Source organism: Entelurus aequoreus, linkage group LG12 (genome assembly GCF_033978785.1).
Source record: "Entelurus aequoreus isolate RoL-2023_Sb linkage group LG12, RoL_Eaeq_v1.1, whole genome shotgun sequence".
NCBI lineage: Eukaryota > Metazoa > Chordata > Actinopteri > Syngnathiformes > Syngnathidae > Entelurus > Entelurus aequoreus.
In genome coordinates this window covers 35,925,911-35,952,478 of record NC_084742.1, presented here as the reverse complement: position 1 = coordinate 35,952,478, position 26,568 = coordinate 35,925,911, and the positions used below count along the sequence as shown (strand labels likewise).

The 26,568-nt window shown below is 42.2% G+C and overlaps 1 protein-coding gene across 3 annotated transcripts in view; it reads left to right on the top strand.

Moving 5' to 3' along the window:
• Nucleotides 1-26,568, top strand: part of nhsl2 (NHS-like 2) — a 93,844-nt gene that overhangs the window by 47,815 nt on the left and 19,461 nt on the right. For all 3 annotated transcript variants that reach the window (XM_062065877.1, XM_062065879.1, XM_062065880.1), the window contains exons 2-3: nt 20,124-20,363; nt 23,809-23,945. In XM_062065877.1, the coding sequence (XP_061921861.1) occupies nt 20,124-20,363; nt 23,809-23,945 (377 nt within the window). The remainder of the gene's footprint in view (nt 1-20,123; nt 20,364-23,808; nt 23,946-26,568) is intronic.

Genomic DNA, 26,568 nt, shown 5'->3' with positions numbered 1-26,568 from the left:
AAAGTTGGTTTTGCATAATGGGGGACGACCAACTTGGCCTTTAAACTGGCACTCTCATTCTGGAGGACCCAGGTCCAATTCTCGGGCGGAAAGGAAGCAAGGACTGCACCAGTTGGGGTTCATGGGAAAACCATCAACAACTTAAAAAGTGCCAAAGGAAAGATATGTTTTTCAAGAAGAGGTTTTAAAAACAGACAGTCTCAAATTCAAAGGCAACTCATTCCAACGTTTTGAAGCCACAACAGAAAATGCCTCAGTCATCTCTGAGCTTGTGCTTTGTTTTTGGCACATTGAGGAGCAGCTGATCAGCTGACCTAAGTCAGCCGGAAGGCTCAAGCTTAGAAGTGATCATATTATGATTTTTTTTCTACATTTAAAACACTTTCTGTGGTCTACATAACATGTAATGGTGGTTCTTTGGTCAAATTTCTTGCATAGATTATATTTTACAGACCATCTTTAAGCCGCTTTCTGACCATCTTTTCAGAAAGTACCGTTTTGTGGGCGGTCTTACTTAAATGCTGAAGTCCTCTTATAGGCCGGCCATTTTTTAGTTTCTAGCGCTTTCATATCGAGTCTACTGACAGACAAAAGCACTATATACTACTTTTAATTAGAATTGGCAACAGCGGAGGATTTTAGCATGCATGTTCATGTACGAGCCAGTCTGCCCCACAACAAGAGGGTAGAGAAAAATAAGGAGTTTATTGACTACAACTTTGGATTATCACTAGATAAAAATGGCAGACTTGTGCAAAGCTCTTCGGATAAACCTTGACCATATATATTAATATCCGCTGCTGTACGTCACTAAAGTCTACATTTTGTTTGGAGCAAGTTTGGAAGAAGGCAAGATTGTTTTATAAACATCTCTGCCATGCCATGGTGTGAGTTTACTTTGCTGGACTTATGGGGATCCCAAATACACAGGAACAAGTACCAACAGGTAGTAAAAGTTGATTTTGCATAATGGGGCCCCTTTAAGGCTCAAGTCGACGCTTAGAAGTACTAAGTAATTATTGTTCAATTAAACTGTTCCAGTCCGCTTGCACTGGGGCCAAGGGAGATAGAACTGCTGTGTCGGCAGTGTGTGAAGTGCTTTTACTACCTCCTAAAGGACTGGAAGGACTCAAGACCTTAGAGGAGGTCTGCACTGGTTCTTGTTTCCATGAAATAACTTAAAGCCATGTTCTGCCATGTGTTGTTAGTGTTTATCTCCAGGAAGAAAGCAAGAAATAAATCCAGTGCTGTTTCCTGTCAGCCTCCCTGACAGACAATCCAACCAGCCATTGTGGAGTTCTGCGGAACATCAAGCGACCGAGAGGAGGCACGATAAGGTAACGACAATCAGGTGTAATTTGTTGGTTTGAGCCACCGGTGACAGGAAGCAGTGCCAGGTAAAATATGGCGCCATGGAAGCTGGGTATTTGAACCAGTCAGGACAGGATCTGCTGGATAAGCTGCATCCTGCAGGCTTCTGCGTTATAGTATAATCATGGCTCCATTTGTTCAGCGTTTATACGGGGGCAAACACACTGCAACATCCAAAACCTCCAAACACCCAGAATAATCCAAAACCAAAAACACATAAACACCATGTAACAAATTCAAAGGCAAAATTATGCATCAACATTGTAGGATCAAAACTCAAAAAATCCTGCAAAGGCCAAAAACACACACAGACCCCCAAAAGCAACTGCATAAGAAACATGTTGCTACTTCACAAATCAAAACATAAGTCAACCAGGCGACCAGGGATGCCACACCTGAGGGATGACTGTCATCAAAGACTTAAAGGGGAACTGCACTTTTTTATTTCTTTATTTTGCCTATCATTCACAATCGTTATGTAAGACAGGCACTTGTATGTTTTTCTTTTTTTATGCAATTCTTACTCGTAAATATGTTATGGGAGGTCTTCTATTCCGCTGATAAAACCCAATAAAAAACATCTACAAACAGCCAACAATACTCCATTTACATCTCGTGACTTGCATATTAACCAAGTATTAGTGATATTGTTATTATAAGCGCTAACACAGGCAAACCATTTATAGCGACGACGTGGTCACAAGCTTGTGTGCCTATGTTGACAATATCAACTGGTGAGCTGCTTTCTCGCTTCCATGCTCGTGGAAGTTTATTCTAGATCATAAATCATGCCTCTCACCTGGATAGTAGAAGGATGAGGATGTAATTCGAAAACTTGGTACACTTTGACAGCCATTTTAGACCCAGAAATGGCAAAAAACTACACGAAAAGACGCTTGGTACCACTGCTTTTTCTTTGCGAGGATTATAAACATAGACAAATAATCTTCCAACCCCCTCAGCACTGCAACAATCTTTGCGTCAATGTAAAAAAGATGAAAGCGATGGTGGTGGACTTCAGCAAGGTCAGACACTACTTCTTCCCAGGAGGAGCAGTTGTGGATTTTTACATTTTATTTGCAGATTAGTGTGTGTTTGTTTTGCATTATTTCTGTGTTTGGAGCGTTTGGACACATTTGCCCACAGTCGAGCGCCATAGGTTTTGCTCTGTGTTTTTCGACTTTTTTTGAGCCAAGGCACATTTTTTGCGTTGAAAAAATGCGGAGGCACACCACCAGCAGAAATCATTAAAAAACGAAACTTGGTTGACAGTAAAAAGTCGTTGTCGCAATTGTTGGATATGACTTTAAACCATAACCAAGCATGCATCAATATAGCTTTTGTCTCAAAGTAGGTGTACTGTTACCACCTGTCACATAACGTTGTGACTTATTTGGAGTTTTTTGCTGTTTTCCTGTGTGTAGTGTTTTAGTTCTTGTCTTGCGTTTCTATTTTGGTGACTTTTTCTATTTTTTTGGTATTTTCCTTTAGCAGTTTCATGTCTTCCTTTGAGTGATATTTTCAGCATCTACTTTGTTTTAGCAATCAAGGATATTTCAGTTGTTTTTATCCTTCTTTGTGGGGACATTGTTGATTGTCATGTCATGTACGGATGTACATTGTGGACGCCGTCTTTGCTCCACAGTAAGTCTTTGCTGTCGTCCAGCATTCTGTTTTTTTTGACTTTGTAGCCTGTTCAGTCCTAGTTTCGTTCTGCACAGCCATCCCTAAGCGTCCATGCCTTTTCTTAGGGGCACTCACCTTTTGTTTATTTTTGGTTTAAGCCTTAGATACCTTTTTACTTGCACGCTGCCTTCGCTGTTTCCGACATCTACAAAGCAATTGGCTACCGGCTGCCACCTACTGATATGGAAGAGTATTACACGGTTACTCTGCCGAGGTCTAGACAGCACCGACACTCAACAACAACACATCATTTGCAGACTATAATTACTGGTTTGCAAAAAATATTTTTAACCCAAATAGGTGAAATTAGATAATCTCCCAGGGCACACCAGACTGTATCTCACAGAGGTGGAAAAACACTGGTTTAGCTATCTGACTCCAATCAAACTGAGCTGGAGTTGCTTCACTTATCGGCGGTGCATCCAATGTTAAGGCGACACGGTGTGCTGTGGTCGCTCCAAGCTTTTTGCCGCTTCCTCGTGTTGCTTTCAGAAGAAACAATCCCAGTGGGAAGAAAGTCATCACACTGGCTTTGTGATGTGTTAAATATTTATGTACAAACAGTCTTTTTGCACGGTTTAGCGTGTGAGTGCGAAAGGGATGAAGAATGTGTGGGCAGGATACACTGACACACTGTCAAAAGGCAATGGGGGTACCCAGAGTGCACTGGGAGGGGTGGAGACCCTGACCTTGGATGAGCAGGGGCAGGAAATAACGTACGTGTGCATGTGTGTGTGTGTGTGTCTGTCCTCGTAAATAATCATCTCCGTCCACCTGTCCACCCTTGTTTGGTGACGTCATTTCCTCTTCCTGAGAGTCGTCCATTGTACAACTCTGCAAACTTGCTAACCTCCTGCAGAAGTTGCTGAGTCAGCCCGATGCGCCGTCTGCGCGCCATCAGTCACGCTGATAGGGAATCAATGGCTGTGTGTGTAAGTGTGTGTGTGAAGCCACGGTTCGTCATTAGTTGCAGTTCATATTAAGTATTCTTGTCACAGCTTTGAGGAAGAAGCACACTTTGCAGGTGATTTCTGGGCACCTTTTGGTCGTTTCTTGCCCATTTCCGTCTCACCGATGGCGCGTCTTAGAGAGACCCCAAAGGACTAAATTAGGATAAAGCCCTCATTTGGGTGCAGAATGGATTTGTCAGCATTTAAGACAGACGTGGTTTTTTTGTGTCCAGTGACTCATTTCTTAGGCAGCGGGGCATCGTTGTGACATCAGTGTGGGTGTCAGATGCTCCACGTCAACACGTTTAGTGCAATCTGGCTTTGTTTGCTGTCACAGTCTGTCTATGTTGTCACGACGCATGCGGCCAAACACAAACACAAGTCTGCTGAGTGCATTTCTTCTGCCTGAGGCTCATTAATAGCAGCATGGCCATACACAGCTGTGAGCTTTTGACCCCATTTAGTAAAAAAATGATGCTTTTAGAGCAAACTAGGGCAGGGTTGTCCAAACTTTTTCCACTTAATGAATAATGAAATAATGCGGGTGGCTACTTAGATGGGGAAGCACGGTGGACAGGGGTCAGTACGTGCGCCTCACAATACGAAAGTCCTGGGTTCGATCCTGGGCTCGGGATCTTTCTGTGTGGAATTTGCATGTTCTCCCCGCGACTGCGCGGGTACTCCGGCTTTTGCCCACCTCCAAAGACATGCACCTGGGGATAGGTTGATTGGCAACACTAAATGGGCCCTAGTGTGTGAAAGTGAGTGTGAATGTTGTCTGTCTATCGGTGTTGGCCCTGCGAGAAGGAGGCGACTTGTCCAGGGTGTTACTCCGCCTTCCGCCCGAATGCAGCTGATATAGGGTCCAGCACCCCCCGCAAACCCCAAAAGGGACAAGCGGTAGAAAATGGATGAATGGATGGCTACTTAGATGCATTTTGTACATTAAAGGTGCTAAAAACATTTCAATGTACAGTGTATGCCAAGCCAGTGGTTCACAAACCACCAAGTACCACCTCAAAATTGCCACCATAATGACCAAAATTACAATTCAGTAGTGTAGAAGGTCATAATCTTCATTAAAAACAAGTCGGAGGTCTTATTTAACAAGTATATTTTTGACCACTGTGACATTACACACAGTTCGAACAGTAACACTGTGGTTGAATATTTAATTAAGTGACGGTCTCCAATGGGAACTACTCCTATCTTGTTTACTTCCCTGACGACAAGCTTTAAGTTTTGCAATCCATCAGAAACATCAAGCAGCTAAAATGTGTCAAAAATGTCAAAGTGTGGATAATTTTTCATTATACCCATCAGGCTTTGTTGTGCACTTAAATGTGTGTAATTTTGGATTGTGTATGGGGCTACCGTCCACATAGTTCAGTGAGCAAGTTGTGTGTTTTTTGTACAATATACAGTACAGGCCAAAAGTTTAGACACACCTTCTCATTCACAGTGTTTTCTTTATTTTAATGACTATTTACATTGTAGATTGTCACTGAAGGCATCAAAACTATGAATGAACACATGTGGAGTTATGTACTTGACAAAAAAAGGTGAAATAACTGAAAACATCGATCCATCCATCCATTTTCTACCGCTTGTCCCTTTTGGGGTCGCGGGGGGTCGCTGGAGCCTATCTCAGCTGCATTCGGGCGGAAGGCGGGGTACACCCTGGACAAGTCGCCACCTCATCGCAGGGCCTAACTGAAAACATGTTTTATATTTTAGTTTCTTCAAAATAGCCACCCTTTACTCTGATTACTTTTTCGCTCACTCTTGGCATTCTCTTGATGAGCTTCAAGAGGTAGTCACCTGAAATGGTTTTCACTTCACATGTGTGCTTGAAGCTCATCGAGAGAATGCCAAGAGTGTGAAAAGCAGTAATCAGAGCAAAGGGTGGCTATTTTGAAGAAACTAGAATATAAAACATGTTTTCAGTTATTTCACCTTTTTTTGTTAAGTAAATAACTCCACATGTGTTCATTCATAGTTGTGATGCCTTCAGTGACAATCTACAATGTAAATAGTTATGAAAATAAAGAAAATGCATTGAATGATGAGAAGGTGTGTCCAAACTTTTGGCCTGTACTGTATATTAACTTTCTGTGTTGTTTTTTGATTAGTTGGACCATGGGTGGGAAAGTTTTTTCTGAATGAATAGTTATATATTGATGCTATGCACTGTATCATTAACGTATAGCTCATGGTCAATAGCAAACAATATAGACAGCAGCACCTTTGTAGTGATACAATATTAATGTTATCTTGGGATGTTCCGCGGGCCGCATAGTAGCCACTGGGGGGCCGTGGGATCCTTGAATTGAGAGACTTTTTGGTGTACCACTAGATGGAGCTCACAGTACCACAGTTTAAGAATCACTGTGCTAAGATATTTGAAAAACAACATTGTTATCTTACCTTTTATGTTATACATAGGTGACAAAGCAAATTGTTGTTAGTGTTATATTGAACATACCGTATTTTTCGGACTATAAGGTGCACTTAAAATCCTTTAATTTTCTCAAAAATCCACAGTGCACCTTATAACCCGGTGCGCCTAATGTACGTAATAATTCTGGTTGTGCTTACCGACCTCGAAGCAATTTTATTTGGTACATGGTGTAATGATAAGTGTGACCTGTAGATGGTAGTCACACATAAGAGATACGTGTAGACTGCAATATGTCACCAGTAAACAACACCAACACTTTAAATGTTCCGTTGAAAATAAAGAACATTACACCGGGCACTCAAAAATCTGTCAAAATGTTTTAGTATAATTTTGAAGCCGCACCGCTTGATGGATTGTCGGCCCATTACGGCTACAGTAGTCAGAGATACAAGTATTACTATGGTGTGTGTATAAGGACCGCAAAATGGCAGACATATTATCTGTCGTTTTGTTTAACAATATTATGCAAAACCAACTTTTCTTACCTTCTGATACCTGCTGATGTGTATTTGAGATCTGCATAAGTTCTGAAAATTTGCGCACGTCCGCCACTGTAGTCCGTGGTTATGCCGTAGTCGATAAGCTTCTTCTTTTTCTCTATCTTCTTGTTATGGGACATTAATCCTCCGCTATTGCCATTTCTGATATAAAGTAGCGTAAAGTTCTAACTTATATCTTGCTAAAAACTACCGGTGTAGTGGGTTTACATTAATCACCCAAGGAACTTTAGTAATGAGAGAGTTCCGGTCGGACGGTTTTTCACAGGACACATTTCTGGCGTTGTTGCACTAGTGAGCCACGGATGAGGAGATGCTGCTCCGTTATTGATTTAAGTAAAGTCTGAATGTCATTAAAACAGCTAGCTCCATCTTTTGACACTTCTTCCACTCCCATCCTTGCACGCTACACCGCGACAACAAAGATGACGGGGAGAAGACGCTGTCGAAGGTGAGCCACGTAAATAAGAGCGCCCACAAAACGGTGCATCCTGAAGTGACTGTCAGAAAGCGGCTTGAAGATGATCTGTAAAACATAATCTATGCAACATTTTGACCCAAGAACCACCATTACATGTTATGTAGACCACAAGCAAGTGTTTTACATTGAGAAAAAAATCATATTATGACCCCTTTAAAGGCCTACTGAAATGAATTTTTTAAATTTAAACGGAGATAGCAGATCCATTCTGTGTTATACTTGATCATTTCGTGATATTGCCATATTTTTGCTGAAAGGATTTAGTAGAGAACATCGACGATAAAGTTCGCAACTTTTGGTCGCTGATAAAAAAAGCCTTGCCTGTAGCGTGACGTCGCAGGTTGAAAGGCTCCTCACATTTCCCCATTGTTTACACCAGCAGCGAGAGCGATTCGGACCGAGCAAGCGACGATTACCCCATTAATTTGAGCGAGGATGAAAGATTTGTGGGTGAGGAACGTGAGAGTGAAGGATTAGAGTGCAGTGCAGGACGTATCTTTTTTCGCTCTGACCGTAACTTAGGTACAAGGGCTCATTGGATCCCACACTTTCTCCTTTTTCTATTGTGGATCACGGATTTGTATTTTAAACCACCTCGGATACTATATCCTCTTGAGAGTCGAGAACGCGAAATGGACATTCACAGTGACTTTTATCTCCACGACAATACATCGGCGAAGCACTTTAGCTACAGAGCTAACGTGATAGCATCGGGCTTAACTGCAGATAGAAACAAAAGAAATAAACCCCTGACTGGAAGGATAGACAGAAAATCAACAATACTATTAAACCATGGACCTGTAACTACACGGTTAATGCTTTCCAGCCTGGCGAAGCTTAACAATGCTGTTGCTAACGACGCCATTGAAGCTAACTTAGCTACGGGACCTCACAGAGCTATGCTAAAAACATTATCTCTCCACCTACGCCAGCCAGCCCTCATCTGCTCATCAACACCCGTGCTCACCTGCGTTCCAGCTATCGACGGAGCGACGAAGGACTTCACCCGATCATCGATGCGGTCGGTGGCTAGCGTCGGATAGCGCGTCTGCTATCCAAGTCAAAGTCCTCCTGGTTGTGTTGCTGCAGCCAGCTGCTAAAACACCGATCCCACCTACAGCTTTCTTCTTTGCAGTCTTCATTTTTCATTAAACAAATTGCAAAAGATTCTCCAACACAGATGTCCAGAATACTGTGGAATTTTGCGATGAAAACAGAGCTTTTTGTATTGGATACAATGTGTCCGAATACTTCCGTTTCAACGATTGACGTCACGCGCATATGTCATCATACATAGACGTTTTCAACCGGAAGTTTCGCGGGAAATTTAAAACTGCACTTTATAAGTTAACCCGACCGTATTGGCATGTGTTGCAATGTTAAGATTTCATCATTGATATATAAACTATCAGACTGCGTGGTCGGTAGTAGTGGGCTTCAGTAGGCCTTTAATGCGCCTTATAATTCTTTGCGCCTTTTGTATGAAAAAAGACCTGAATAGACCCGCTCATCGGCAGTGCGCCTTATAATCCGGTGCCCCTACGGTCCAGAAATTACGATACCTCATTAATAATAAACTCATTTAATTTCCAGAACATGTTGAGGTCCAATAAAAAACGGGCTACAGGCCCAGAATGGCCCTTGGGCCGCACTTTGAACACCCCGAACTCATGTATGGCATACATGTAACTGTAATGGAGGACCACATTGCAAGTTGATAAAAAGATAAACATTCTGTTTTGCATTACATCAAAAAAGTGCACCCAAAGACAAAAGTTTGAAGTGCATAAAATATTGTTAATTAATTTATTATATAAGATATATTGTTGCTTATTACTAGCCACTAAACTTTCGCACCTAAAAACAAATATCGCTTTCCAGTAATGACACTATTAACGACAAATGGTTTGTGTGCGTGTGTGTGTGTGTGTGTGTGTGTGTGTGTGTGTGTGTGTGTGTGTGCGCGTGTGCATGGGTGTAAACGGTCATCCCATGTGTATCTCATTTGCACTTTTTTTCTAGCCGTTTTCAGATTTTTTTTCTTGTATCCATGACAACACGTGATTGTCATAAGCAAACACAGGACGTGGATGTGTGTCTGTGTGACTCAAGGCGGGCCCTCCTTGTCCGGCTGACCGTCACAATCAAAGCGACGCAAAGCTCAGCATCACTAATGGCCGTGAAATTGGACCTTTGTTCCTGTTAGCAGCATGCACGCCTGTGGGCGCAAATTAGATCATTTTAATAACTGCACGTGCATACACACAGATATGATGCAGCAGTTGTGGGCAAACGGGTGCTTTACATTAGAACTAGTTAATAATCGTCGTTTTTTTTTCCAAACATGCTTGATATACTGTAGTTTCACTTGTACAGTGCATCATGCTGGAAAAGGAGAAGGGAGAAGCAGATCTTATTCAATACCAGCTCTTCTTAATGTCTAAGCAATTAGTGATCAGTTTGCGTCCTTAATTTAACATGTTTACACTTACCACTATAAACAAAAAAGCAAGAAATGACAATAGATGAGTAAATACCATCAATAAATGAATGCATGGAGTACAATACATTCCAACATACAGGTATATACAATAATGAATGTATAAATACAAAACCATGTGGGTTTTGGGTTTGTAATTCTTAAGTGTAAACATAATACAATGATGTGCAAATCCTTTTCAACTTATATTCAATTGAATAGACTGCAAAGACAAGATATTTAATGTTCGAACTGAGAAACTTAATTTTTTTTTGCAAATAATCATTAACTTAGAATTTAATGGCAGTAACACATTGCCAAAAAGTTGGCACGGGGGCAATTTTACCACTGTGTTACATGGCCTTTCCTTTTAACAACACTCAGTTAACATTTGGGAAGTGAGGAGACCAATTTTTGAAGTTTTCAGGTGGAATTCTGTCCCATTCTTGCTTGATGTACAGCTTAAGTTGTTTAACAGTCCGGGGTCTCCGTTGTCGTATTTTACGCTTCATAATGCGCCACACATTTTCAATGGGAGACAGGTCTGAACTACAAGCAGGCCAGATTAGTACCTGCACTCTTTTGCTACGAAGCCACGTGGCTTGGCATTGTCTTGCTGAAATAAGCAGGGGCGTCCATGATAACTTTGCTTGGATAGCAATATATGTTGCTCCAAAACCTGTATGTAACTTTCAGCATTAATGGTGCCTTCACAGATGTGTAAGTTACCCATGCTTTGGGCACTAATACACACCCATACCATCACAGATGCTGGCTTTTGAACTTTGCGCCTATAACAATCCGGATGGTTCTTTTACTCTTTGGTCCAGAGGACACGGACTCGTCAGACCACAGAACACTTTTCCACTTTGCATCAGTCCATCTTAGATGAGCTCGGGCCCAGCAAAGCCGGCAGCGTTTCTGGGTGTTGTTGATAAATGGCTTTCGCTTTGCATAGTAGTTTTAATTTGGATTTACAGATGTAGCGACGAACTGTAGTTACTTACAGTGGTTTTCTGAAGTGTTCCTGAGCCCATGTGGTGATATCCTTTACACACTGATGTCGCTTTTTGCTGCAGTACTGCCTGAGGGATCAAAGGTCCGTAATAGTATCGATTCTCTGAACCTTTTGATGGTATTACGGACCGTAGATGGTGAAATCCCTAAATTCCTTGCAATAGCTCGTTGAGAAATGTTGTTCTTAAACTGTTTGACAATTTGCTCACGCATTTGTTCACAAAGTGCTGACCCTCGCTCCATCCTTGTTTGTGAATGACTGAGCATTTCATGGAAGCTGCTTTTATACCCAATCATGGCACCCACCTGTTCCCAATGAGCCTGTTCACCTGTGGGATGTTCCAAATGAGTGTTTGATGAGCATTCCTCAACTTTCTCAGTCTTTTTTGCCACTTGTGCCAGCTTTTTTGAAACATGTTGCAGGCATCAAATTCCAAATTAGCTAATATTTGCAAAAAAATAACAAAGTTTTCCAGTTCGGACGTTAAGTATCTTGTCTTTGCAGTCTATTCAATTGAATATAGGTTGAAAAGGATTAGCAAATCATTGTATTCTGTTTTTATTTACGATTTACACAACGTGCCAACTTCACTGGTTTTGGGGTTTGTACTTCACACGACTGTTACTTAGCTGGCTTATACTTTGTTTTCCATAATTGTAGTCCACTCATTGACACACGACTGTGTTATAAACTGACTTGTATTACTATTACTCTGCTCTCCCCTTACTGATATGCTACTTGTTTCTTAAACTGGCCTTTACAGTGTCAGCACATTACTCTACTCACTCTTTTAATATGCATATTGTGCCGGAAACAGGTGTAATCTTCCCATGAAGTCGTACTTCTCGCTTGTTGAAAATTATGTTGTACATCATCAGGGACAAGGTTACTGTTGGCTTTGTGCATGATTTTTACTGTTTGAAAAAATACCAAAGGGGGGAATTTCCATATTTGCAGTTTAAGGAAAACTGTTTGTGTGTTTTCTGTGCCATCTGTCTTTGTTGTTTGGTTTCACACACACACACCACACACACACACACACACACACACACACACACACACACACACACACACACACACACACACACACACACACACACACACACACACATATGCTTTTTTCGGCGGCCATATTGCTTCAACCTGGTTATATGCCCCCCACTTATGTTGAAGATGGTGATTCATTTTGTAGTGAGTGTAAGGGTCCGATTGAGGCGTTCGAGGACACTCAGTGGTTTCCATAGTGACAGTACACCTGTCTCTGCATCAGGGGGCAGCGCTGAGCCACAGTCTGACCGACAGGATGGCTGCTGCAGTCTGAACTGCATGTTCACGCCTGCACGCCCGGTTCTCCATCAGATGTGCAGCACATGCACTTTTCTTTATCACGGGAACATGGAGCAGAGTCTTTGGAAACGGTTTATATTCTAAAACTGCCTGCACACACCTTCCTCAACAAAGTGTCCTAGGCCTCCCTGATGCACACACATTTAATAGTAATCATTACATGTTAGAGCGACACATTCTTTCTTGTAGAATATGTCCAATCAGTCACTTTGTCACAACCAAAATGTATGTAATGAGAACTCACTCGCTTTGTTTGAGATTGATTTAGAGAACTTTTTGGGGGATTTTTGCCCATCATTCACAATCCTTTGTACATATTGAAAGGGTAAAAGAAAACGCATTTTTGGGTGTAATAATAGATGATAAAATGAATTGGAAATTTAATGTAAAAAATATACAATAAACACATTAATAATGAATAAAGCAAAACATGTTGTAGACCAAATATCACTTCATATTCTCTACTGCTCGCTAGTGTTACCATATCTGAGTTATTGTGCAGAAATATGGGGAAATAATTACAAATGCGCGCTTCATTCACTAACGGTGTTACAAAAAAGATCAATTAGAATAATAGATAATGTTGGATATAGAGAACATACAAACCCTTTATTTATTAAATCACAATTATTGAAATTCAACAATTTGGTGCATTTGCAAACAACTAAAATTACATATAAAGCAAACTATAACCTGCTACCCAAGAATGTACAACAATTCTTCTCAACAAAAGAGGAGAAATATAACCTTAGAGGAAAATCTAATTTAAAACATTTGTATGCTCGTACAACACTTAAAACATTTAGTACATCAGTATGTGGAATTAAATTTTGGAACGGATTAACCAAAGAAATCCAACAAAGCATCAATATGATTCACTTTAAGAGACTGTTCAAACTACAGGTGTTCACAAAGTTCACAGAACAAGAATTATGATGATCATCTTGAACCCTTTTTTTTTTTTATTGAGACAAAGACTATTTATGTATTTAATATGTGTATGCTTACTATGGTATATTATTTATTTATTATGTATATGCTCACTGTTCTGTTACAGAGAACAAGGGAATTTAATAAAATTGCTATGGTATGAAAAGGGGTAGGATTAAATAAGCTCAGCTTCTTCCTACTCCTTTTCGGACGTGCTGTTATGAAACAACTGGAAATGTGTGATGCATTTACATTGTATCGTATGCATGTTTGAAATAAACTGAAACAGAACTGAACTGAGTTTATGTAAGACAAGCACACACATGTTTTTCTTTTTTTTCAGTGCATTCTAGCTATAGTAAAAAAAATAAAAAAGGGGGGTGGGAAGAACAAAAACTTATTTTCGGGTCTTTTTCGCCATTTTCGGGTCAAAGTTGGCTGTCAAAGTGTACCAACTTCTCAGTTTATGTCCACAAAATGTTACTATCCAGGTGAGAGGCACGATTTATAATCTAGAATTAACTTTCACAAGCTCAGAGGCGAGAAAGCAGCTCACCAGCTGATGATGTCAACAGTGTGATGATCCGTTACCTGTATCATAGTTTGTTTACGTTTTGATTCACTTGTTGTTTCAGTTCTATTTCAGCACCCCTGTTTTGTGTCTCCTTGGTTGCCATGGTTATTCATTTGTCTCAGCTGACTCTGATTGGTGTCCGGGACGCTCACCTGCTCTCGGGCGCTAATCAGAGAGCTATTTATTCCGTCCCCTCGCCTCACTGGTGCTTTTATTTGCTGACATGCAACAAGTTACGTTGTTTACCCTTTGGATCCCTGAGCTAAGCTTTGCCTTATGCTTTTCTTGTTAGCTATTCTGTTAGCTCCCCATGCTATAGGCATGCTTGTTTTGTTTATTTTGTATTTTTGCATGTTTCATGAAGAATAAATCATTCTTCTTACCTGCAACTTGCTACCTGACGTTCCTCCGCATCTTGGAAAGACGACCTCCGGCATCACCATGCCACGTGTACGTAAACAAACAGAGCATTAAGTTGCCTCTCTCTGATCAATGCACTGCTATATGTAGGTCCGTAAAGTTAGCGCTTACAATAACAATATCACTAATACTTGGTTAATATTCAGGTCACGTTATGTAAATGGATTATTGTTGGCAGTTTTTAGATGGTTATTTATTGGGTTTTGTGGTAAGAATAGACGCAATGACATCATGCTTCCCATTGGCTCCATTGTAAGCTGACTTTTATTAATAAGTTAGAATGCATTCAAAAAACATGTGTTCTTCTCTCTCATAACTTGGATCATGAATTATAGGCAATATCCCCCAAAAAGTGCAGTTTCCCTTTAACTGTATTGTCATTTTGCAGAGTGCATGTGCAATACACAGATAATGTGCAGATGTGGGATAATAACGCTTTATAGTACATCAATCATATCAGCATATTCACACGCTGTTGTAACACGTGGCTTGGCATTGTCTTGCTGAAATAAGCAGGGGCGTCCATGATAACCTTGCTTGGATGGCAACATATGTTGCTCCAAAACCTGTATGTACCTTTCAGCATTAATGGTGCCTTCACAGATGTGTAAGTTACCCATGCATTGGGCACTAATACACCCCCATACCATCACAGATGCTGGCTTTTGAACTTTGCGCCTATAACAATCCGGATGGTTCTTTTCCCCTTTGTTCCGGAGGACACGACGTCCACAGTTTCCAAAAACTATTTGAAATGTGGACTCGTCAGACCACAGAACACTTTACACTTTGTTTCAGTCCATTTTAGATGAACTCGGGACCCAGCGAAGCCAGCAGCGTTTCTGGGTGTTGTTGATAAATGGCTTTCGCTTTGCATAGTAGAGTTTTAACTTGCATTTACAGATGTAGCAACAAACTGTAGTTACTGACAGTGGTTTTCTGAGGTGTTCCTGAGCCCATGTGGTGATATCCTTTACACACTGATGTCGCTTTTTGATGCAGTACCGCCTGAGGGATTAAAATGTCCGTAATATCATCGCTTATGTGTAGTGATTTTTCCAGATTCAGGTAACCACTGTCCGCTACAGTGGTTACCTGCCAGAAGACTTAAGGGGAGGGGTGCAGCAGCTTGAAAAAATAAAGAAATTCAAATGTTTCTAATTTTGAATTGCTCTTGTGAGCAAGTAAACACAATCTTAGGCGAGGAGAATACTTCATAAATGACTGTATCCTTCTTGAAAATCTTTTTTTTTTCCCCGGGAAAGAGAAGAGGCTCCGATTGTATGATATTCTCTAAGGCAGAAGTGTCTCACCTGCATATACTGAAAAATCAAAGGATGACATTTTGTAAAAAGGCAAAACAGAACAGAAATCCATGCGACCTCCTCTTGAACCTATTGAAAACTTGATAATATTTAATTACTGTAAAACACACCGTGTGACTTACTTTTTTATTTCATCAACTTAGTATCAAAGTAGATGAATACATGTAGCTGAGATAACATATGTAACAACTTAAAACCATTTATGTTATTAAGTCAATTTGTAACATTTATCTAACACAGCTCAGTCGGTATAATTATTAATACACAGAAAAGTGCAAATGATGACATTTGCACAATAACGTTGAAAATGTTTTAGTTCTGTAAACATTGCTCACTTTATTTATGTCTTTGCTTACTTTGTGCAAAATTTGCAACAATATTGCTTATATTTGAATTTACCTTCCTATATAATCTATCCAGAAGACAATTAAAAAAAACAAAAAACCTTGAACCCTGAAATATTTCAAACTGTACATCCATTTGAGCATTTTTTTTAATGAAACACACACAACCTTTACTAATTCTCCCATGCTAATTTCACAGCATTTGTCTGTTATGTTCAATACAATTTTCCAGTATTTTTCCCAAACGCACAGAAAATTTAAAGAACAGAAAAGATAATTATACTCGTATAGTGGTGATATTGAGCCCTTTTTGCACTGCACCTCTTTTCAAATCTGGGCTTCACAATTGATTTTGCTACTCCTAAGTCTTGCTCAATGTTAAAGATGGGATCTGTACTTGGTTTTGTATCGCAGCAACAGAAGAAGAAACATCTAACAGTGATAGAATGTTGCAAAGGATAGTAGAATGACATAAAAACACACACGTCCTCATTTCCCACCGTAGTTACGGTGAATTCAAAGGCTTTAAAGTCTTTTTATTCTGGTTATCGTCACTTGTCTAGCTTTTTTTTTTAAAATTATTTTCTTTTTATTACCGTCAAAAACTTCTCCAGCTCTACACCTCCATTAACTCCGTAGACATTTGTTTTTGTGTACCATTTCCACTGGGTAGAACTGTTGATAAGACTTGTGTGCCATTCAAACATGAATACTAGAGTTTAGAGACAAATATTGAAAACCTCCCTTGTCGCTTGCGATCCCCCTGCACCTCACCAGCCCAGGGGGTCCCTACCCACAATTTGAGAAACACTGTTTGCCCATTCAGTATTTCATAAACTTACGATCTTGTATGTCAAATACCACAATTTTAACATGTGACATGCCATTTAAAAATGAACCAAACTTTTAAGAAATATTGTATACAATGGAATATACAATCAACTACAATAGATATATAAGGTACTATAGTAATTAGAGATGTCCGATAATGGCTTTTTTGCCGATATTCCGATATTGTCCAACTCTTAATTACCGATACCGATATCAACCGATACGATATATACAGTCGTGGAATTAACACATTATTATGCTTAATTTTGTTGTGATGCCCCGCTGGATGCATTAAACAATGTAACAAGGTTTTCCAAAATAAATCAACTCAAGTTATGGAAAAAAATGCCAACATGGCACTGCCATATTTATTATTGAAGTCACAAAGTGCATTATTTTTTTTTAACATGCCTCAAAACAGCAGCTTGGAATTTGGGACATGCTCTCGCTGAGAGAGCATTAGGAGGTTGAAATGGGCGGGGTTGGGGGGGGGTGTGTATATTGTAGTGTCCCGGAAGAGTTAGTGCTGCAAGGGGTTCTGGGTATTTGTTCTGTTGTGTTTATGTTGTGTTACGGTGCAGATGTTCTCCCGAAATGTGCTTGGTGTGGGTTCACAGTGTGGTGCATATTTGTAACGGTGTTAAAGTTGTTTATACGGCTACCCTCAGTGTGACCTGTATGGCTGTTGATCAAGTATGCCTTGCATTCACTTGTGTGTGTGTCAAAAGCCGTAGATATTATGTGACTGGGCTGGCACGCAAAGGCGGTGCCTTTAATGTTTATTGGCGCTCTGTACTTCTTCCTATGTCCGTGTACACAGCGGCGTTTTAATTGGTCATAAATTTGACTTTTTGAAACAGATACCGATAATTTCCGATATTACATTTTAAAGCATTCATCAGCAGATAATATCGGCAGTCCGATATTATCGGACATCCCTAATAGTAATAATGTAGTGGAATTCTTCAGCATCTCTTTTGAGCCATCAAACACACCATCAGCAGCTTGTCCATATTTTCATGGATAAATGTCTGCTGTTTCAACATTCATGGCTGGCATTACACTCCTCCTGCTTCAGTATGGTGCAGGCAAGCAGTGATGCGCTCAAATTGCTTGGCCAAGTTAGCTCCACCGTCTGTCATGTGTTTGATGAACTTGTTCTTTATTTAATAAAGTAGCTTTAGGCTAATGCTAAGCGAGTACGTTCAGGTGTTTTGGGCGGATCTTGTGGGGTTCACTGTGTGACATTTGCTACACCAACTAATGGCAGGGATGCTTGTTGCTGGCATTTTTAGACTCAGAATCACATTTATTGGCCCAGTGTGTTTAAAGGCCTACTGAAATTATTTTTTTTTATTTAAACGGGCATAGCAGATCCATTCTATGTGTCATACTTGATCATTTCGCGATATTGCCATATTTTTGCTGAAAGGATTTAGTATAGAACAACGACGATAAAGTTTGTAACTTTTGGTCTCTGATTAAAAAAAGCCTTGCCCCTACCGGCAGTAGCGTGACGTAGTCAGTTGTTCACTTCCTCATATTTTCCTATTGTTTTCAACGCAGCTAGAGCGATTCGGACCGAGAAAGCTAAAATTCACCAACTCGAGTATTTCATACATATTTCATATATATATATATATATATATATATATATATATATATATATATATATATATATATATATATATATGAAATACTTGACTTTCAGTGAATTCTAGCTATATATATATATTTATTTATTTTATTTACATAAAAGAAATACTTGAATTTCAGTGTTCCGGTGGCTATCCATTAGATGGCAGTATTGTCCTGTTTAACTTCTCCGTTCATGATGGGTATATCATTTCGGCCACCGTGTTCAATGGAGAAGTCTGTTCTACATATTTACAGGCAACATACACCTTCCCCTTCGAACGTCTCCTTGTTGTGTGCGCAGTTGTGCACTCTACTCTCTAAAAGCCCTAGATGTTATGAAGTCCTTGGGCAGGCAAGCTGTTTATATTGTGGGAAAGCGGACGTGAGAACAGGCTGTCCCCACTCAGTCTCAGGTCCGCATTGAGCTGGAGGGGGCGTGGCCTCCAGTTCCGGCTGAATACCGGGAGTTTGTCGGGAGAAAATCTCTGCCGGGAGGTTGTCGGGAGAGGCGCTGAATACCGGGATTCTCCCGCTAAAAACGGGAGGGTTGGCAAGTATAATTATGGCACTCCTAAGTTGAGGCACCATTGTAGGTATATTTTACTTTTTTTGTTTAATTTTATTTTCGCACAAATCGCCCCTGTGCCGCACTTTGAACACCTTTACTGTGCACAGCACGTGGTTCCCTTAGGGCAGTGGTTCTTAACCTGGGTTCGATCGAACCCTAGGGGTTCGGTGAGTCGGGCTCAGGGGTTCGGCGGAGGTCAAAACAGACCCGACTCATCGTGTAAATAAAAACTTCTGCCTATCGGCGTATTACGGATATGGCAACAGCAGAAGTCAGACTGATTTGCAGGTGTGTAATTTGTTGTGAGTTTATGCACTGTGTTGGTTTTGTTCTTTAAACAAGGTGATGTTCATGCACGGTTCATTTTGTGCACCAGTAATAAAACATGGTAACACTTTAGTATGGGGAACATATTCACCATTAATTAGTTGCTTATTAACATGCAAATTAGTAACATATTGGCTCTTCACTAGTCATTATTAAGTACTTATTAATGCCTTATTCGGTATGGCCTTATTATAACCCTAACCCTCTAACCCTGGCCCTAACCCTAACCCTAACCAAATAACTCTAAATTAAGTCTTTGTTACTTAGAATATGTTCCCCATACTAAAGTGTTACCAAAAACATATAACTTTGTCTTGAATTTGAAAAAAAACAGCATTTTATTTTTCACTAAAGAAGGGTTCGGTGAATGCCCATATGAAACTGGTGGGGTTCGGTACCTCCAACAAGGTTAAGAACCACTGCCTTAGGGTCACATGATCCATCAAGCGTCTCACTTTAAACCACTGGCTAACTGGACAGCACTTGATGTCTCTTTATTGCCCACATGTTCCAGCTCCTGCACGGCGTGATTTTGTTTTTGCTTGTGTCAGGTGTGCGAGTGTGTCGTCCGCCCGTGATCCTCCTCCAGTCCCTTAGAATGTTCCCTCAGAATCGCTTCCCCTCCCTCGTTTCCTCCCCGTTCCCTCCCTCCTTCCCTGGTTCCTTGTTCTCCCTGACAACACAAGCCGTTATGTAATCCCCAACTATTAGTTATGGAAATTCATACCATTTTATTTACTCCTCCCGTCCTCTTTAACCCTCATCCTGCCATTCACCATCCTCAACCGTAATAATATTATTTCCCACCCTCTTTCTCGCCCCTCTCTCTCTCTCTCTCTCTGCATCCATCACCTCCATCGCTCCCGCCTCCTGCAGCCACTAGCGGACTCGAGGCGGAGGGCGGCAGGCGCGGAGGCACGAGCGGCAGCCGCGGCAGCGATGCCAACCACAGCAGCGGTGGCGGTGGCGGTGGCAGCGGCGGCGGCAGCAACGGTGCAGCCCACTTCAGGTCTCCATGGCAACAGAGCGTGAACGTGTTTGGCTCGTGGAGCAGGCCCGAGTGTGTCGAAGAGCTGCACCAGCAGGCGCAGCTTAACCTCCAGAGCCTGCTGCAAGGTAGGCATGGATGGAGGAGGAGAGAGGCGGATGGAAGGTGTATGTGTTTGGGTGGGTGGATGGATGCTACTGGGATGGTGCTGCTGCGTGTGTGTGTGTTTGTGTGCTTTCCTTACCATATTGGTGCGTGTTGGCTGAGCAGCTCTGCAGCTGATGCAACGTTGTTATTTCAGCTTTTGACAGGGTGTGTGTGTGTGGGTGTGTGTGTGTGTGTGTGTGTGTGTGTGTGTGTGTGTGTGTGTGTGTGTGTGTGTGTGTGTGTGTGTGTGTGTGTGTGTGTGTGTGTGCGTGCGTTTAAAACAGCCCCGCTTACATTGAAGCGGCTTGTCAGTGGCCGTCACCCGGGCTTATTTCGGTTATTTTTCTGATGGAAATCTGCTTTGTAGACTGCTGAGAGTGTCGCCGTCTCTCTCTTTCATTTTCAGTGTGACTCATGCTCTCTCACCCTCCTACAGCCACCAAACCGGCCTTTGGATGAATGAGCGAGTGAGTCTGAATGGGGAGGATGAATAAATGATTAACTACTTGTTGCTCGTCGAGCTCCTAATGAGGCACATGTTGTGGTGTCGACTAAATAAAAGGCTAGACGCACATATACGTATAACTGTGATGCTCTGGGGATGAGTACAGGGTTTGAGACTATTAGGTGGAAGAAGGGCATGTAAGGAGCTGAGGAGAGCAATGACAGGAAGTGAAAACTGTCAAACTCAGTTACAACGTTAGCATATTTGTGACTTATTGCATTTGTTGAATCATTTGTGTTCGTAGGATAATTGTATATGTTTGGGTCTAACTGAATTAAGTGTGATGTGCTCGCATGGGGGTTGTGGGTCTTATATAACACCAAAGCGCTCCCTCTTTGGCCGTCCTCGCCCTCTGCCTCTGTGAAATATTCATCCTCTTTCTCTCCTCCGACTCTTGCACCGCTCCATATTTATGAAGCTGACTGTCAGACGGATCCGCAGCGCCGTCTTGTCATGACACCCAACCCACCCGCCTGGCTCCGTTAATTCCGCACTACCTATGTGGCTGTGTTGGCGCGGAACGATCGACACAACAACAAGCCTTACGAGGGGATGGGGGGGGGGGGGAAGAACAGTTGAGGCATTTTGAGTTGCGAGAAGAGGACCAGTTGTTGTTTTGCAGCTGCATGTACTTTGCAGATGTTGCCCTGGGTCTCCCGAGGTCTTGCAGTCTGAGAAGGGGGCTGCTTTCATTCAGATTCCCACGTGGGAGCTTGGAAACGGCCTTTGGAAAGATTATATTTTCTAAAGCACCGTTTACACTGTCCAGGGTAGATTACACCTAAACTTATCCGTGTCCACACACAACAATGCCACCGTTTAAGACCTCCGCACCCCTCCGTCCGCCGGCGCAACACGACCTAGTACGCATGTGCAGGAAATGCGCACGTCATAGTCACCTCCCGTGTTGCTTTGTGTGCAAGTTCTTACATTGAACTTATCTGAACAATATCCAGTGTTGTGGTATTTCAATTAACTGGAATCCAGTGTGCTGTGGGGCCTTATTGTAGTGAATCACACCTGAGCCATCATTAATTAACCACATCTTTATTAGACACGTAAACAATGTGATAAAGAACATTTTACATCAATCAAACTAGGGATCTAGATATCTGGTCAGGACACTCCTCACTCTTTTGCCTTCACCTTCATTGGCCATTCGTTTTTGGTGACTTTATATACTCTGGACCTAGGCGTTGAGTCTGCGACATCTGGACAATATCTGATACAGTCTGCTTTGCCAGTCCAAATGCATTCGCTGTTTTCCTCGACGGCCAGGCAATACAAAACACATGCTACCATTTTTATCACATCCTCGGGAGCTCGCATTCTCGTTGTCTCTCCTTCGGTAAATGGACGAAGTTTTTCGCTAAGTCTATTCACAGCTGACCCGGCCGGACATTTGAAAGTTCTCTTGCCGTCGGAGAAGTGTTGTATCCCAAATAGCTGCAATCGCTTTCTCTTAAGGTATTCATGTGGGATTTCCACAAGCGTCTGTACATGTAGAAGAAGGAGAAACACAGCATGTCTGGATGACTCGCCTCCATATTTCCAATGGTTATCTCCGAGTTCCGAAACTGCTTTATTATGAAGCTGGCTGTGGTGCGTTCTTTCTGACGTCACTTCCTGTGTGGGGCGCCGTCTTTCTGGTGTCACTTCCTCTCCGAACTCAGTTTGTAAGCGATTGATGACTCCATACAAAGCTAAGGGCCGGGGATTCAATAAATACACGGCTCTTAGCCGTGTAAAAATTTGTCCGAGGATGGGGACCTTAAACGTGGGTTTAGTGTGGCTGAAACGAGGCTTAGGCTAAATAATTATTCGTTTAAGGGGTTAAACGACTTAGTGTAGACATGGCCTTAGGAGGGGAAAGAAAATGGACGCGATCAAACCTTCCTTTTCGCGATGCACGCCATTCCGGGTCACGACCGCAGTGCCATCAGCCCATTAGGCCAATTGTGTGCCTTGACACACAGACAGTACGCAGGAAAACATGAAAGAGGAGTATTGTTCGCGGCGGTTTGTGGAAGAAAGAGTGACCCACATTTGACAGCATCCAGGCGCTAATTGTCAAGGATGTTTGGGTTCATCGGTGAATGAAGTTGCTTCGCATGTTTAAGTAAAAAAACAACTGAGATGCTAACAAACAATGTGCACTTTAGGTACGCCTGAGTGCTTGTCTGGATGAAGGGGAGGAGGCGGGGTACTTTTTAAGTGTGTGTGTTGGGGGAGTGGCCGGCATACCTTTGCACCCCCCCTCGTCACCTCTTCCTCCCTTATTTTCCCACCAGCTGCATGGTGCATGGCTACCAGAGGCATGGGTCTTCCACTCTTGGGGTGGACACACAATATGTTTGTTTTCAACTTGCTATCATGCATCAGCAGCAAAAAGTTATCTCCCTCTCTGCTTGTGTCGCTTGGCAACCCCCACCAACGCCACTATGGAATCCATATAAGTCGACCCAAGTGGGCTTTAGGGATGAGTGGAGACTGGGTCATGAGTGTGTTTTGGGGGTAAAGGATTGGTTGGCGGATTGTGAGGGGGAGTGTGTGTATGTGTGTGCATGTGTGTGTGTGTGTGTGTGCGTGTTGTAGGGAAAGAGGAGAAGGGGGCGGGGGTTAGGAATCTGTTTACAATGGCCTGAGGGGGAGTCGTCAAAGCTGCAAGAGTTAAGGGAAGCGGTGCTATCGAGGGGGAAAGTGAGAGCTAGAAGACACTAAGGGAGTCTTGTGGTGAGGTAAACTGATGCAGAGCAGAAAAGTGTGTGTGTGTGTGTGTGTGTGTGTGTGTGTGTGTGTGTGTGTGTGTGTGTGTGTGTGTGTGTGTGTGTGTGTGTGTGTGTGTGTGTGTTTAGTTTGTTGTGTTCAGGAATGCAAGCATCCGACGCTAACGTGCACCGTGTCGTTTTCCATGTGCACAGACTTTGAGGAGCAGCTCTGTGACGCCAAGCTGACCGGTCAGACGTTCCGCCATCCGCCCTTGCAGAGCTCCATCAACGCGTCCGCCTGCAACTCGCCCGCCTCCCTCGGCGACAAGCGGTCCGACTTCATCTTCCTGGTAAACAGAGTCGCTCTTTCGAATGCTGTTGGATCTGATTGTGTCCGACTGTTGGCTGGGCTGCGTGGGGCGGGGGAGATAAAGTCCATAAACCGTCCTCATGCAGACACAAGGAGATCATTGCTCTAACATCGTTTTGATGCCACAGAGTTAAGAGAATGATTGTGACATTGGTTGATGTTTTAAGTTTGTTTCCAACATACATACAACGTGATGTAATCACAGTTTCCAGCAGTGATTGGCTCGCACAGGTTAGACTTCCCCTATCATCTCTTTTTGCATGTTATGTAAACATGCATTAAAGGCCTACTGAAATTATTTTTTTTATTCAAACGGGGATAGCAGATCCATTCTATGTGTCATACTTGATCATTTCGCGATATTGCCATATTTTTGCTGAAAGGATTTAGTAGAGAACATTGAAGATAAAGTTCGCAACTTTTGGTCCCTGATAAAAAAGCCTTGCCTAGACCGGAAGTAGCGTGACGTCACAGGTTGAAAGGCTCCTCACATTTCCCCATTGTTTACACCAGCAGCGAGAGCGATTCGGACAGAGAAAGCGACGATTACCCCATTAATTTGAGCCAGGAGGAAAGATTCGTGGATGAGGCACGTGAGAGTGAAGGACTATAGTGCAGTGCAGGACGCACCTTTTTTCGCTCTGACCGTAACTTAGGTACAAGCTGGCTCATTGGATTCCACACTCTCTCCTTTTTCTATTGTGGATCACGGATGTGTATTTTAAACCACCTCGGATACTATATCCTCTTAAAAATGAGAGTCGAGAACGCGAAATGGACATTCACAGTGACTTTTATCTCCACGACAATACATCGGCGAAGCACTTTAGCTACGGAGCTAACGTGATAGCATCGGGCTTAACTGCAGATAGAAACAAAAGAAATAAACCCCTGACTGGAAGGATAGACAGAAAATCAACAATACTATTAAACCATGGACCTGTAACTACACGGTTAATGCTTTCCAGCCTGGCGAAGGTTAACAATGCTGTTGCTAACGACGCCATTGAAGCTAACTTAGCAACGGGACCTCACAGAGCTATGATAAAAACATTAGCTATCCACCTACGCCAGCCAGCCCTCATCTGCTCATCAACACCCGTGCTCACCTGCGTTCCAGCGATCGACGGAGCGACGAAGGACTTCACCCGATCATCAATGCGGTCGGCGGCTAGCGTCGGATAGCGTCGGATAGCGCGTCTGCTATCCAAGTCAAAGTCCTCCTGGTTGTGTTGCTGCAGCCAGCAGCTAATACACCAATCCCACCTACAGCTTTCTTCTTTGCAGTCTTCATTGTTCATTAAACAAATTGCAAAAGATTCACCAACACAGATGTCCAGAATACTGTGGAATTTTGCGATGAAAACCGAGCTTTTTGTATTGGATACAATGTGTCCGAATACTTCCGTTTCAACGATTGACGTCACGCGCATAAGCATCATACATAGACGTTTTCAACCGGAAGTTTCGCGGGAAATCTAAAATTGCACTTTATAAGTTAACCCGGCCGTATTGGCATGTGTTGCAATGTTAAGATTTCATCATTGATATATAAACTATCAGACTGCGTGGTCGGTAGTAGTGGGTTTCAGTAGGCCTTCAAGGGATGATTGCAGACTTTAAATTGTGCAGAATGGTTGTTAGTCTATATCAGGGGTAGGGAACCTATGGCTCTCGAGCCAAATGTGGCTCTTTTGATGACTGCATTTGGCTCTCAGATAAATCTTAGCTGACATTGCTTAACCACGATAAGTAATTAATAATTCCGCTGGTAATCACAGTGTTAAAAATAACGTTCAAAATATAAAACATTCTCATGCATTTTAATCCATCCATCCGTTTTCTACCGCACCTGTTCAAGAAGTCGCATTAATGGTAACAAGTATTTTATTTATTATTGGTTAGCTTCAGAATAACATTGTTATTGAAGAGTAAGAGACTTATTATATTCTAAAAATGTTGGTCTTACTTAAAAATGCACTTATTTAAAATATTATATGGCTCTCACGGAAATATATTTTTAAATATTTGGCTTTCATGGCTCTCTCAGCCAAAAAGATTCCGACCCCTGCTCTATATGGTCACAAGTCCAAGGTGTAGCACTCTTCTCGCCCCAAGTCAGTTGCAATTTACTACACCTCACCCGTATGGACCCGCCCAATGGTTAGTACCACCTGATCACATGACTGTAGTGTGATAGGTGTGATGAGTTTGAGTTATTGTTGCATCTTGAGTAATCCCCCCCGCCCCCCAAAAAAAACAAAAACACTGCACGCTACACTGCCTCTGCTCAGGTTTGTCATCACATTCACACTCTCAGCAGGCTAAATGATTTAGCGTCTCCCAGATGGAAATGTGACAACTCTATTAGGAATTTATAGCACAAAAAGGCATGAGTGACGCGTGTTCTTCCTGCCAGGGCGGGATTTTTGGGAACGACAGTCGCTGACTATTTGTCCCCGAGGCGGCCTGATGGACTCCTTGAGGTGATTTCACCGGCACGCCGTCCCTCCAGAAGCCCCTTAAATTGCTCTGTTAAGGGGCTGATTTCAATTAAGAGTCCCTGGAGACAACTTGGATCGGAATTTCCTGTGACAGCATTT